The sequence below is a fragment of the Amorphotheca resinae genome, assembly GCF_003019875.1.
Source record: "Amorphotheca resinae ATCC 22711 unplaced genomic scaffold M430scaffold_11, whole genome shotgun sequence".
Lineage (NCBI taxonomy): Eukaryota > Fungi > Ascomycota > Leotiomycetes > Helotiales > Amorphothecaceae > Amorphotheca > Amorphotheca resinae.
Genome location: NW_020194481.1, coordinates 1,138,989 through 1,150,915, shown reverse-complemented (window position 1 = coordinate 1,150,915; position 11,927 = coordinate 1,138,989). Strand labels below are relative to the sequence as shown.

The window sequence follows — 11,927 nt, the reverse complement described above, 5'->3', positions numbered from 1 at the left end:
TTGGAAGTCGTTACTTCTACTTGCAAAGTTGCCGCTGGACCGTAAATCAAGGTTCATCCACAGGGTATCATTCGTGATAATCTAATCTACAACATTCCATTCTATGAACAAAGATCCATAACACCTCCTCTAGCCATAACTCATCAATTGTTCAGCGAAAACTCTTCGTCGTACTCGTCGTCTGAGAATGCGATCATGTATTCATAATAAGCTTCCATCTCATCTGTCTCGGATTCTTTACCCTTTTTATTGCCTTCTCCTTTGGATTCGGTGGCTTCATCCGGGAAGAGGGTGATATCATCATCCTGAGGACCCGCATCATCACCGCGCCCATTATCCAACGGAACGCTGATGTTGGAACTCATCTCAGTAATTTCACCATCTTTGCTAAAAGCAACAGGACTGATCGTCTCGGGAGGCGTGCTGGATTCGACGTGGGAAGTGGAACCGGCGGTAACAGGGACAATCTTTTGGAAGTCACTGTTCTCGTCAGCCCAGAGGGGAAGGTATTTGAATTCCTCGTGCGTAAGACAAACGATTGTATCAGTGAAGTCACGGAAATAAAAGGACGGATCCGCCGACAACATGGTTTCGCAGAGTCTATGAATATAGGCGTGGACCTGGGATAAAAAGACTGCAGTGGAAAAGAATGGGATATCATTGAAGCCATTGAAGGGGTTCTCAGTAGTCACGGGCTTCAAGGCATTGCCGATTTTGATATCCCTCACCATAGTATCGTTAAGATCATCGCCAGCCTTCGCAACCTGAACAAAGGTGGCTGCCGCGATGCCCCTAGTTTCCGCAAGATGGATGTTTTGAACAGCGCGTCGTTCCGAATAGTAACTATGGAGGATGTTGTTCGTATCAAAGCTCGCCTTCCAGTCCATCTCACTAAGCATCTTCCAGTAGAAACGTGTAAAGAACCTCTCGTCTTCGGTCAGGTTATCATAGAACGTCGCAAAATCGCCATCGTAAGGCTTCAGGTATTGCTCGTCGCGGCGATGGGTATTGGCTTTGTTCCTATCAGCCCTGCAAAGCGGTTGAGTGCCAACGGAAGCAATCCGGCCACGAACATAGTGGCGAAGGAGATCGACAAGACTCTTGACAACCTCTTGGACTCCGAATTTGAAAGAGGTCTCCTTTTCATAGGTCCCGATCTTGCGGAACTCGGGAAGCTGCTCGAACCAGGCCATTTCTGGATCAAGTAGATTCTCGACGATACCTCGTATCCTCTTTTCAAAAGTGACAGCCGCCGCATCGATCATTTTGAGGTCGTCCTTATCGACATTTTCTCTAGCACGACCGAATTGATTTGTATGGGCATCATCAGCGTCGAATTTCTGATTCCTGCGAGAGACAACGCTCAAGGCGGCCTCGGAGACTAAAACGGAAAAGGCAGAGCGAGTTATGATCTGGCTCTTAAGGCCTAAGCCAATCTCATAGCTCACTTCGGGAAGGATCTCGATGATGGGATAGTTGCTTAACATCCATTTGACAATCGGTTCAGCCTATGAAAGTAAGCAAGGTAAGTCGATTAAAGCGGGTAAGAGACTTACCACCAGTGCAGTACACTCGAAGTACTTGGAGAGTGCAAACAAGGTCCAAACCTTCGGAGCAGAATCCAGTGTTGGTCCCTGTCCAACAATTGTACGCAATAACTCCTCAACCCCAAAACGATGCCTAATTGGACAGTATTCGGATTGGATCTTCGAGTATTGACCATCATTGGGGAAATTGACAAACACGTCTTTACCTCCAACAAGGCTGTAGTCAATGCCACATTTGACTGATGTCAAAGCCCAATGCCGGAGCCCCAAGGAACAGGACAGCATTGTCATGAGACCTACACCCTCTTCCCCCGCCTCTGATGGCGTCAAATCGATAACATACCTAATCCCTGAAGGAAGCGCATCCTTGGAGAAGAAGCTGTGTTGCTTTCGAAAGAGTTGCTGTTGTCCGTAACCCAGGAGCTTCTCGAACATGGCAGAGCCGGTTGCAAGGAGTGCTGCGCTGTTCACCCTGTGTGTCATCACCGGCATGTAGGAACCGGTTGGATGGTAGAGCTCGACACCAATCGGATAGTTGATAAAGATGTATGTATCACCCTCTAGCAGGAGGGGCTTCAAATACGGGTTTTCCATTGCTAGAACAGACTTCAAGATCAGTACGTCAGCGACTGTTGGGCTCTTAAAGGATACCAGCAGGGGATGAAGAATGTCAACGCCAAGTGAAGTGGTAGCTGCCACAGCTCAAAAGCCAGTAGAGAGGGACAACCGTGTAGGAGTAGAACAAAGAGGGTTGAAAGGTAGATAGCAGGAGAGATTGAACTTGCGCAGAGGCAGGATCAGTGGCATACCAGATGATTAGCAGAAACGTCTGTTTTATGGTGTTTGTTTGTAAGGTTGAAAAGAGTGGAATTGATCAAAGAGTAGGAAGGAAAGATGTGAGAGACGTAATTCTCCACTCCCCGAATTGCTGGTGAAGAGTGATCTTGTGGAAGATGGAGATTCCGCACGTCAGGAAGGAATGCTGTGCCTTAGGTGACGTGTTTTCAGTTGCTGCTTGGACAGGAACTTAGACTGGGATGGGGGGAGATGAGGAGAGTAGTAAATTAGGTGTTGCTAACACCTACTAGCTGCCTTGCAGCACAACCACTCTCGAAAGCATCAGTCGCAGGCCACGTGCCACGTGATTGATTCAGGGAGGTTTCGCGGTGAACGAAGAATTTTGATGACGAGGCTGTCTTTGCCTGAGTGGCATCATGAAAGCCTCCTTGTACTTCAGACACACTGCGTGTTTACTTAAACAGCAGCATTCTAAGTTCGTCTACGACTATGATGGGAAATGGAAAGGAGAGATTGGGTCAAGGAGTTCTCTAGATTTACTAGCGCCGTCTGATCCTCGGGTGGCTGATCTTCGGATAACCTTATTCTGACAAGGTCCGTGCTATGTTTTACTCTGCACAGAGAGAACACAACCTCCTCCTCTATCAACCCTCTGTTGGGGAATAATACATCCAAGCACGTCGATCAAGCGATGACTCTATATGCAATTTTGTATTGGGAATGTGTCTCAAGATAACAAATCGCTGTTGGTCATTTACACCGTGCATTCTGTCAGGTAACAGGTTGGAAGATCCTCAAATAACAGCCGTGAATATCACTGGCAATTGTGTCTGAAGTACACGAATGTTTTGGCCTCTTACTTGAGTATGCCTTTCAAAGTGCCAAAAAAAAATTGATCATTTATATATTATTTCTTTGTTGGCTCTTGAATCTCTGATGTTGGAAATGCTTGTGTACATGAATCTGCGGAAAGCTCTATCACTCTATTATATCTGTCTGAGTGTCTCTCACTTGACTTCCATTTGCCTGGGACGGTCGGTCTCTACGTTAAAGTCTGCAGATTATCTGACTTATATTAAAATTTCCAGAGGCAGGTTCACTGTCAAAGGTATCTCTGAAAACCTCTGCCAGCATGGCTGAAAGCCAAGAGACGCCTCATCTTCGCTCATACTGTTACGTGGGAGGAGATTACCATCAAACAGCACTAGGGCATGTTATGGAAGGCCAAATGTATGTTGAAAAGCTTACGCCAAGTTGTGGATGCACAAGGCCCTATCCCATAATCTTCATCCAAGGCGGAGGCCAATCCGGGACTGTAAGTACCCGCCGTCCCTTAGTCACTATTGCCGAACAACAATAACCTCAATTAGAACTGGTTAAACAAGCCAGACGGTGGCAATGGTTGGGCTTCCTGGTTTCTAGAGCATGGCTACGAAGTCTACCTAATCGACCACACAGCAACAGGTCGCTCACCATTGAACCCGAAAAGCAACGTTTCCTACTCTGCTTTCCCAGCAGAGTACGTCCAACAACGCTTTACCGCAGTGCAGAACTTCTCTTTATGGCCCCAAGCACACCTTCATACTCAATGGCCTGGCGTAAGTTCTCTGTCCCTAGGCTCATTTCCAGATCCTAATCTGCTCTCTCCAGTCAGGCATGATAGGCGACCCAATCTTCGACAAGTACTACACTTCCATAATCCCAGTCCCAACCAACCAGGCATTCCAGGAGATTAACATGCGCAATGCCTTGATTGCACTCCTCGACAAATCTGGCCCAGCGATTGTCCTGACTCATTCTACAGGCGGGCTCTACGGCTGGTCCATTGCCGACGCCCGGCCTCGTCTCATCAAAGCCCTCATTCAAGTCGAGCCTAAAGGGCCCCCATTCCGCGAAGCCATTTTTTCGACCCGGTTCACCCGACCTTGGGGTCTAACTTCCATCCCGTTAACGTACGACCCTGCACCTACGGACTCCACCGCGCCTCTAACCATGAAAACAATCCCAACCAGCGACGAGAGCAGGATTGATTGTATCTTACAGGAAGAACCAGCAAAGCAGCTGACTAACCTAAGAGAGGTCCCGATCTTGATCGTAACGGCAGAGGCGAGTTATCATGCCACGTATGATCATAGTTTCAAGTTGTTCTTGGAGCAGGCAGGCTGTGAGAAGGTGGAGCATTTGAAGCTTAGTGATAGGGAAATCCATGGGAATGGACATCTGATGTTCTTGGAGAAGAATAGTGATGAGATTGCGGGGATCTTGGAGGCCTGGATTTCTGGCACGGTTGGAAAGGGTGGAGAGGCTGAAGGTGATTGAATATTCGGGCATCCTGGATGGGACAAGGTACAGAAATTCTCGCTGGAATATTTAACAGCATTCTTTGCGTAGCACTCCGAACCAGCACGCTGTACCAGATCAAAGCATCCCGTCTATACCTTCTCCCCACCTTACCTCTCCTCTCCTTTCACCACCCTAACCTCGAATACTCTATCACCTGATCCCTGCCACAGCCCCAAACTACCCCAGGCTCTGGATGTTTCCGTATTGATCTTCGAAACTCGTCGGTATTCAATTCGATGCTCGAAATTGGGTACTATAGGCATATCCAAGCCAAACAGCCGTCTCGTACCTAGCATCTAGTTCTTCAGCATACAAGACTGATAAGTGAACAGAGCGCTGGAACATGATACATTGGGCCAAGATTCATAAGAATGTAATGGTTTAAGGTGTATATAATGTGGTTTAGTAATTATGAGATCAAAGATGGGACTGGAAATACTGCGAATTGCGAGATTTGCGATTGTTGAGAGGGAGAGGAGACGAAGGAACAGTGCCTCGGCTCCCACATTTTTGCACGTTACGCCCATCATGCCAGTATACTGAACACAAGACACAAGCTATTAATATACTAGATATCTATATTAAATCGTACGTGCTATATACACTCCTCTGGCATCTCCACCCTCCTAGACAAGCCTAGGGAGAAATCGCCGATTGGTTATAGTACAGATCGCACGCATGCGGGTGCTGCAGACAGTACTTGGGCACCAGCGGCGTAGCCTGGACGCCATTCGCCACGAGATACTCTCTAAAGTTGAGGATACGCTGCGTCAGCTCCGTGGTGCGTTTTACGCCCGCCGCGTTCCTGTTCCCCGACCAGACAAGCTCGGCGAGGGCCGCTGCGCGCGGCCACATCTTGGACGAGACGACGGTGTCGTCGACTTGCTCGGACCAGAGGGGCACCTCGGCGCCGAGCACGTGCGCGGCTTCGGTGCTGGTCAGGTTGTCGGTGAAGTCGTAGTCGTAGATGCGCTGCCAGGTCTTGTAGGGGGCGCACCAGGAGCCGCCGTCGGCGAGGTAGTTGAAGTTGGGCGTGGATGGGTCGGGGTTGGACATCACGTCGTAGCGCGGGTCGTTAGTTACCCAGCCGCTGAAGCCGCAGTCGAGGTAGAAGAAGTCAGCTGAGGAGACGATGATGTCGTAGCCGTCTGAGGCCAGGGTCTTGATGTTGGCTAGCCCGTTGTTCCATGTTTGCATGATGATATCCTTGGGCACGTTGCTGGCATGGGGCGTCGACAGGTAGATGTCTTCCCACATGATGAGCCGGCGATTCGCGGGCTTCTTGAAGATGGGCACGGCGTTGTCGACCCAGTATTGTGCCAGATCATCGTATGTCCTCGACGAGTTGGCCGCAAACCAGTCCTGGGTGATGGTGCTCAGGTTGTAGCAGCCCTCCTGGAGCTCGTCGGCGCCAACATGGAAGAAATTGTCGGTGAACAGACCCGAAAGTTCGTCGTAGACCTTCTCCACAACCTCGTAGGTCTTGTTGTTCAGGATCTCGAGCTGGCCCGGGTTGGGTTCAACGGCCGTGTGCAGCGGCCAGTTGTCATTCGACCACCAGGAGTCGGCGCAGGCCACGATCGAAGGGTCAACTTGTTTCCAGCCGGAAGACGCGTGGCCTGGCATGTCGACCTCGGGGATCACGCGGACACCACGTGCCTGGGCATACGCAATCACGTTCTTGATATCACTCTGGGTGAAGATCTGGGACGGGGCGTACGCATCCTTGGTCATCATGGGGAGGGTTTTCATTTCCACGGGCCAGGACTGGGCATCGTCCAAGTGCCAGTGGAGCACGTTCAGCTTGGACAGCGCCATGCCGTCTATCTGCTCTAGAATCTTGGGGACGCTGATGAAGTTGCGCCCGCTGTCAATCATGATTCCACGGTACGGGTACAACGGCGCGTCTTGTATCGATACGGGCTGCTCGACGATGAGCCCGCCATGACCGTCCGAGATGATGAGCTGCTGGAGAGTCGTGAACGCGTGGAGAGCGCCCCAGGTCGTGTTGGCGGTGATGCTGATCACAGGCGAGTTGGCCGTGATGTCCAGGGTGTACGATTCATCGACATCGTGCTGCAGCGGTGCATTGCCGTCCTTGACACTGAGGTTTACTTCTATGAGCAGCGAAGGCGCGCGCTTGACCTTGGCTGGGGTCGTTGGGAAGACCGCGTACGTCGCAATTGGGGCTTCGGTGGCGGCTGGCACCCATTTCAGGGTTGTGATTGTCTGGAATGCGCGGTTCCAGGCCTCCGAGACGATCTGGTTTGGAGATCCCCTCAACACGAGGAATCCAGCGACTTGCTTGGGGCCGGTGGTCCCCCAGGTGATTGACCGGGGCGCGGGGAGAGGGTTGACGGCGACCGCTTCTCCTGTGCTCACGAGCACGCCCGTGATGGCGGTCACGACCTGCACTATGCGATTGAAGTGCATCTTAAGTTCCACGGGCAATTGGTGCTGGGCAGCTGGAATGCTGGAATGCTGGTAACCTGGACGTCGAGGGAGAGGCCAGGCGACGAGTATATAAACAAGAAGGGATCGTCGAGGAACCCCACAATACCGTCGCTACGGCCTACTCGATGATATAGCAATCCATGTAACCTCCAAGGGCCTGTTGGATATGGACATGCAACGTTAGGGAGCCAATAATGAATGACGGGGAGTACAGCCTCAACCCATGGGGATGGATGTCCTGTCCAGTGCTATCCTTCAGGGACAGCCCCCATCTTTGCTTTGCTACGACTGGCGCATTAACGTTGTACCGTGAGGTACCTTATTCCGTGGTTGTATTGCTGGTTTATTGCTGGTCTATTGCTGGTCTATCGCTGGTTTGTTCGCTGACTCGGATTGTGGACCGCATGACTAGGAATGATCGGGTCTATGTCTTCAATGTCTTGAGAGCCCTCGCATAGAGTAGTAACGAGAAGGACTTCTACATACCTTACCTTACCAAGGGTTAGAATCACGATAAGTCCTCCGGAGTCCTCAACTCTGTCCCATGTCCGCTTGTCCCTGGCTGCACCGCGTGTCCGTCCCTGAAACGTTACAGCGAGGATCTGCCTTTCAGATAAGCGCGCCGTGCCGCTTCGGCCAAATTTCCGTTCATCCAGTCCTGATATAGCGATGCTCCTGAATCCTGGCCTGTCAAGTCAAGTACGTAGCATCGCTTGGGACCGCGCTGGATCATGGAGCATTGTCCCTATCCTATCGCACGGATCTGGATCCCCGGATAACCACGCAGCTCTGGTCTTTCGGCGATAGCAACGTGGAGGGGGAGTCAAGGGACTGAGCTTCGTTGGACGGTCACGTCGCTGGTCCTATCGATATCGCTCTTTTGATATTTGATTTTGGATGTCCTTCGTACTATCCGTGGCGTTTAGTTGTATAGAGCTGCCCTTGAGAAGCGGATGAATCCGCGGCTTTGTCTCTGCAACGGGTTCCATCTCATGTGCGCCCAACACGCCAGCAATCTTCTGACCATCCATGCTGCTCTCAAGCTCACCAAGACCCTTCTCCTAGGCTCTCCCCGCTAGTACTTTTGACGTTCTTGACAGATGCAACTACACATGTCTCCCTGCATCATACCCTGTACCCGTCCATTCCAAGCATCTGATCGGTCTGCTGGAAGACAAGTAGCTTCTCCGCGAAGGATGTAGATCCAGATATGCCACGTTTAGAGCTGCAGTATCAGTGCAGATCAAATAGTAGACGCTCATTAAAGCCCGGTGGTTCGCTGAAAATAAAATCGTCGTGATATAGCTTCTTCTCACCTGGCACCTGCTGCCCATCGCGGATTCTCCCCATGGAATCTGATCGGCATTCATTGATAGATATAGCATTTTTTGGAAGCAACTTCATGTGTTCTTACCACATTCCTTCCCTAACTTCGATCTTGCTAAGCATCTCATCTCCCCACCGGTATAGGTCGCAAGCCAAAGGGAAAACGCAGAGAAATCGGAGCTTAGGAAGAGAGGAAGTATCGATGTGCTAGACGTCGTATATGTCAAAGAGTCGACCTTGTTTTTAGCAGTATCAGCTTCAAAAGGTACTAATTCGCAAATAGGACTGCTTTCACAAGGTGCAGGGCATATTGTGGGTGCTATATTCGTGGTGGTAGAGGTTTGTCCGGTTTCTATGAAATGACGTTCGGCTAGAACATGGGGTACTACGAGTGATGTCTACGTAGTCAAGCTACTGATAGCAGCCATTGGCATACTAACCTGGAATCTTCTCTGCCTTCTGCAATTCCCTTCGAATCAAAGAATCAAACACACTGGCTATGAAGACGAAGTGACTGTCACATGGGGGGAACCGCCCCGTTCGAGTCAGTGGCATCGATGGCACCACAAAGAGTCCAGCCCCGGAGAATATCTTCCTTTTCATCCCAAACCCTATCGGTAAGACAGGACCCTGTCTCCTCCCGATTATGCTAACAAGATTCAGGATACTCGCGTATTGTTCCCGTCATGGCTTCCCTCTATTACATGCGCCTTCAACTGCGAACATGCTGCGAAAGTCTCGAAGGTCGAACTGACCCGAGATTGCAGAGCCTTCTTCTCACCGTATGAGCTCTGTATGAGCTCTTCCTCATCGCGCTATGCATCCTTCCCTTCTCCTCACCCGCTCCCACGTCGTCCTTGATCCAGCCAGATGGCGGAATGAGCTCGATGCAGCCTGTACCCATCACCGCTCCTCTGCAGATCTGGACTACACCGCGGAGCGCCAGCGCTATGGGGATTGCTAGGTAATTTACTGCCTTGTCTCGGCGATGTCGAATCAGCTTTCCTAGGGCGCAGGACTTGCACCGGTTCAGACTCTGGTCATTGCTCTACCTCCCTATCCCCCAAACCCTTAACAATCCTTACAATCTCCCATACGTTCCTGCGATCCCAGTATCTTAGAAAGCTGTGCCAGAGCTCAGTATCACCCGTGCCCTTCTCGGCACGATCGGTATAGCCACAAGATCCCAGACTGGTGCAAGCAACGAGGACCCTGAATGAGACTTCGCCAAGACCTAGGTAAACGGAAGCTTTTGATTTATCTTCGACATAGCAGTTCTTATCAACAGCAGCGCATAGCTCCCTTTCTTCTCCAAGTACTTAGAATGTAGTCGCCAACCTTACCGGTTTCAAAGGGTATGCCCGGGGAATGCTTGGTCCCTAAGTGTTAAATACCTTACGCTCATAATCGCGCGGTGACATCTCCCAGTAGGTTAGAGACAAAGTTCCGATCTACTGCAGCATGTAGCGTTGCTAAGCAGGCCGATCCCCGCATCCAGTTGCGGCCCCGCCATGAACTAACTACCTATGCATTATTCATGTTAGCCGCATAGAGCAAAGGGGGTAGCCTAGGTAGAGAGTTGGTGAGACCATGGAAAGGAATACATAGGTGACATGATGTCCGATTGGCCTCTCTTGGCCGTTGGGCAATGCTTTTTCTGGTATTATATCCCGTAGTACTATTAGTCACTATCACGAAGCTTGTTAGTAGCTGGCACTAGGTATACCACGCCATTGAAGGCCTACGTATTGACCCTTGGAAGCTTGAATTAATGGGTCTAATTATTGGCTGTCTGGCATGTAGATTAAGCTGGTCGATGGTCACTCACCCCTTTTCCTCATTCCATCCAACCGAAGTCTCTGAGCATAACGTTACAACTTTTGCCAAGCATATACCAATCCCAAATCAAACCAAAGATGCCATTTTTTCCGTGAAATTGCCCTCGATCACCTTCTTCATATCGCTGAACAGCTTCAGATGTCTCGGCAAAGGCGTATAACGCTCATTCTCTTCGCGGTGATCAAATCCGAATTTGAAGTCAAATTGGCTGACGTTTGTGAGCTGCAGCAATGGCTCGCAGGTGTTGCTATCAAGGAAAAGTTCCGTCGCTCTCTCGTTCGCAACATCCATTATCTTGTCCACTTGCTCTTCTAACTCTTCTGATTCATCATCGCTATCGTCGGGCATCTGCGCCATCGCGTTACAATTGCACATAATCTCCACCTCCAACTCGATCTCGAGACTGACGATCTTCGGCAAGCAGGACATAAGTTTTACGAAATTCTGAATAACTGGGGATTCGCGGAAGGCGTCCTTCAACGAGACAGCGTCGGAGGGATTGACGGTATTGTCGTCGCGCATCCAAATCTCCATGAATTGTGTATGGTCGTATCCGAAACTCGCGTCGAAACTGATCTTCTGGAAACGAGCAAAAACGTGAGGGTCCAGCTTCCCGCGCATTGGAGGCGTATCGTAGGTGACTACCCCATTCTCCCCCGTCGTGCCGAGTCCATGGAGGGGGTTGTGTCTCCAAACTCGTTCACTCGGGACTCCAAATCTTCGGGGTCCGGTCACCCTCTCTCCCAAGCAGAATATATCGCCAGGCTCCACCACCAAGGTGCATTCCGTATAGAGAAGAGAGGAAGCTTCCGAGTAAATCTGGCGGTTTGTTCGTAGAATTGCCCCGTGAAATTCTGGATCCTTGTCTATAGAGGGATGGGAGGAGGATTGGCTGGGCTTCCGAGAAAGAAAGTGCTCCGGGGCTTGGCCGTGCAAGATCATATCCTCGAGCCACTGCACACCGTCGTCGGAAGATGGAAGCATATCGTCGACGTCCACATCATCTACCCAAGGATTCTCGTCCACCCATGCATTCTCATCGTCCTCCTCGTGTGTGTCTGGATTGTCGTATGATGGGTTTATCCATAGCAAGGTGTTCCCGGGCCCAAGGAGGAGGAGGCGATATATGATCAGGCGGATTTCTGCTCACGGTTGTCAGGACCTTGGCAGAGATTTGGAACCGGTGTAGAACAATACACCCGTACCTTTTGGGATTCGCAGGAAATGACAGGTTGTTGAGGGCGTTACGCGCGCACGTCCACCGGTCTCCATTATGGCTGTTCAAATAACAAACTGGGTACTGGGGTAGCAAGATGGGGCGAGCCTGAGATCATGAACTCGTCAGGGAATTTTTGAATATTCGGACGCGACGTGATGTGGCTGACTAAGCGAGTTTCAATATCAGCCGACGAGAAAAACATCTCTCCTCGGACGTATTAAATTGTTAAAATAACACACTTACCTGGCTTAACACTTATTGCTAAGATACCTGTATTATAAAATGTGTAGTAACTACGGCTACTGTTCCACACGTAAAGCCCAAGGTACCTTATAATATATATCTAAAGCCTCAAGCCACATGTCACTCCCGGTTCAGTTACCTAAGGTACCTATAATAGC

The 11,927-nt window shown here is 50.3% G+C and overlaps 4 protein-coding genes across 4 annotated transcripts; 1 reads left to right on the top strand and 3 right to left on the bottom strand.

Moving 5' to 3' along the window:
* Positions 1-143: 143 nt before the first annotated feature.
* On the bottom strand, positions 144-2,141 carry M430DRAFT_22219 (hypothetical protein; the record flags this gene model as incomplete). Its single annotated transcript, XM_024864658.1, has 2 exons — positions 144-1,508; positions 1,557-2,141. The coding sequence occupies 2 exons, from the start codon at positions 2,139-2,141 to the stop codon at positions 144-146; spliced, it is 1,950 nt and encodes a 649-aa protein (XP_024718060.1).
* A 1,246-nt stretch (positions 2,142-3,387) lies between these two features.
* M430DRAFT_69325 (hypothetical protein) lies at positions 3,388-4,794 on the top strand. Its single transcript, XM_024869422.1, has 3 exons — positions 3,388-3,660; positions 3,716-3,943; positions 3,996-4,794. The coding sequence occupies exons 1-3, from the start codon at positions 3,478-3,480 to the stop codon at positions 4,662-4,664; spliced, it is 1,080 nt and encodes a 359-aa protein (XP_024718059.1). The 5' UTR covers positions 3,388-3,477; the 3' UTR covers positions 4,665-4,794.
* A 428-nt stretch (positions 4,795-5,222) lies between these two features.
* M430DRAFT_180228 (glycoside hydrolase family 20 protein) lies at positions 5,223-7,229 on the bottom strand. Its single transcript, XM_024863783.1, has one exon. It carries the CDS (start codon positions 7,119-7,121, stop codon positions 5,325-5,327), a length of 1,797 nt encoding a protein of 598 aa, XP_024718058.1. The 5' UTR covers positions 7,122-7,229; the 3' UTR covers positions 5,223-5,324.
* Positions 7,230-10,219: 2,990 nt separating this feature from the next.
* Positions 10,220-11,582, bottom strand: M430DRAFT_37039 (hypothetical protein). Its single transcript, XM_024867039.1, has one exon. It carries the CDS (start codon positions 11,289-11,291, stop codon positions 10,374-10,376), a length of 918 nt encoding a protein of 305 aa, XP_024718057.1. The 5' UTR covers positions 11,292-11,582; the 3' UTR covers positions 10,220-10,373.
* Positions 11,583-11,927: the final 345 nt, after the last annotated feature.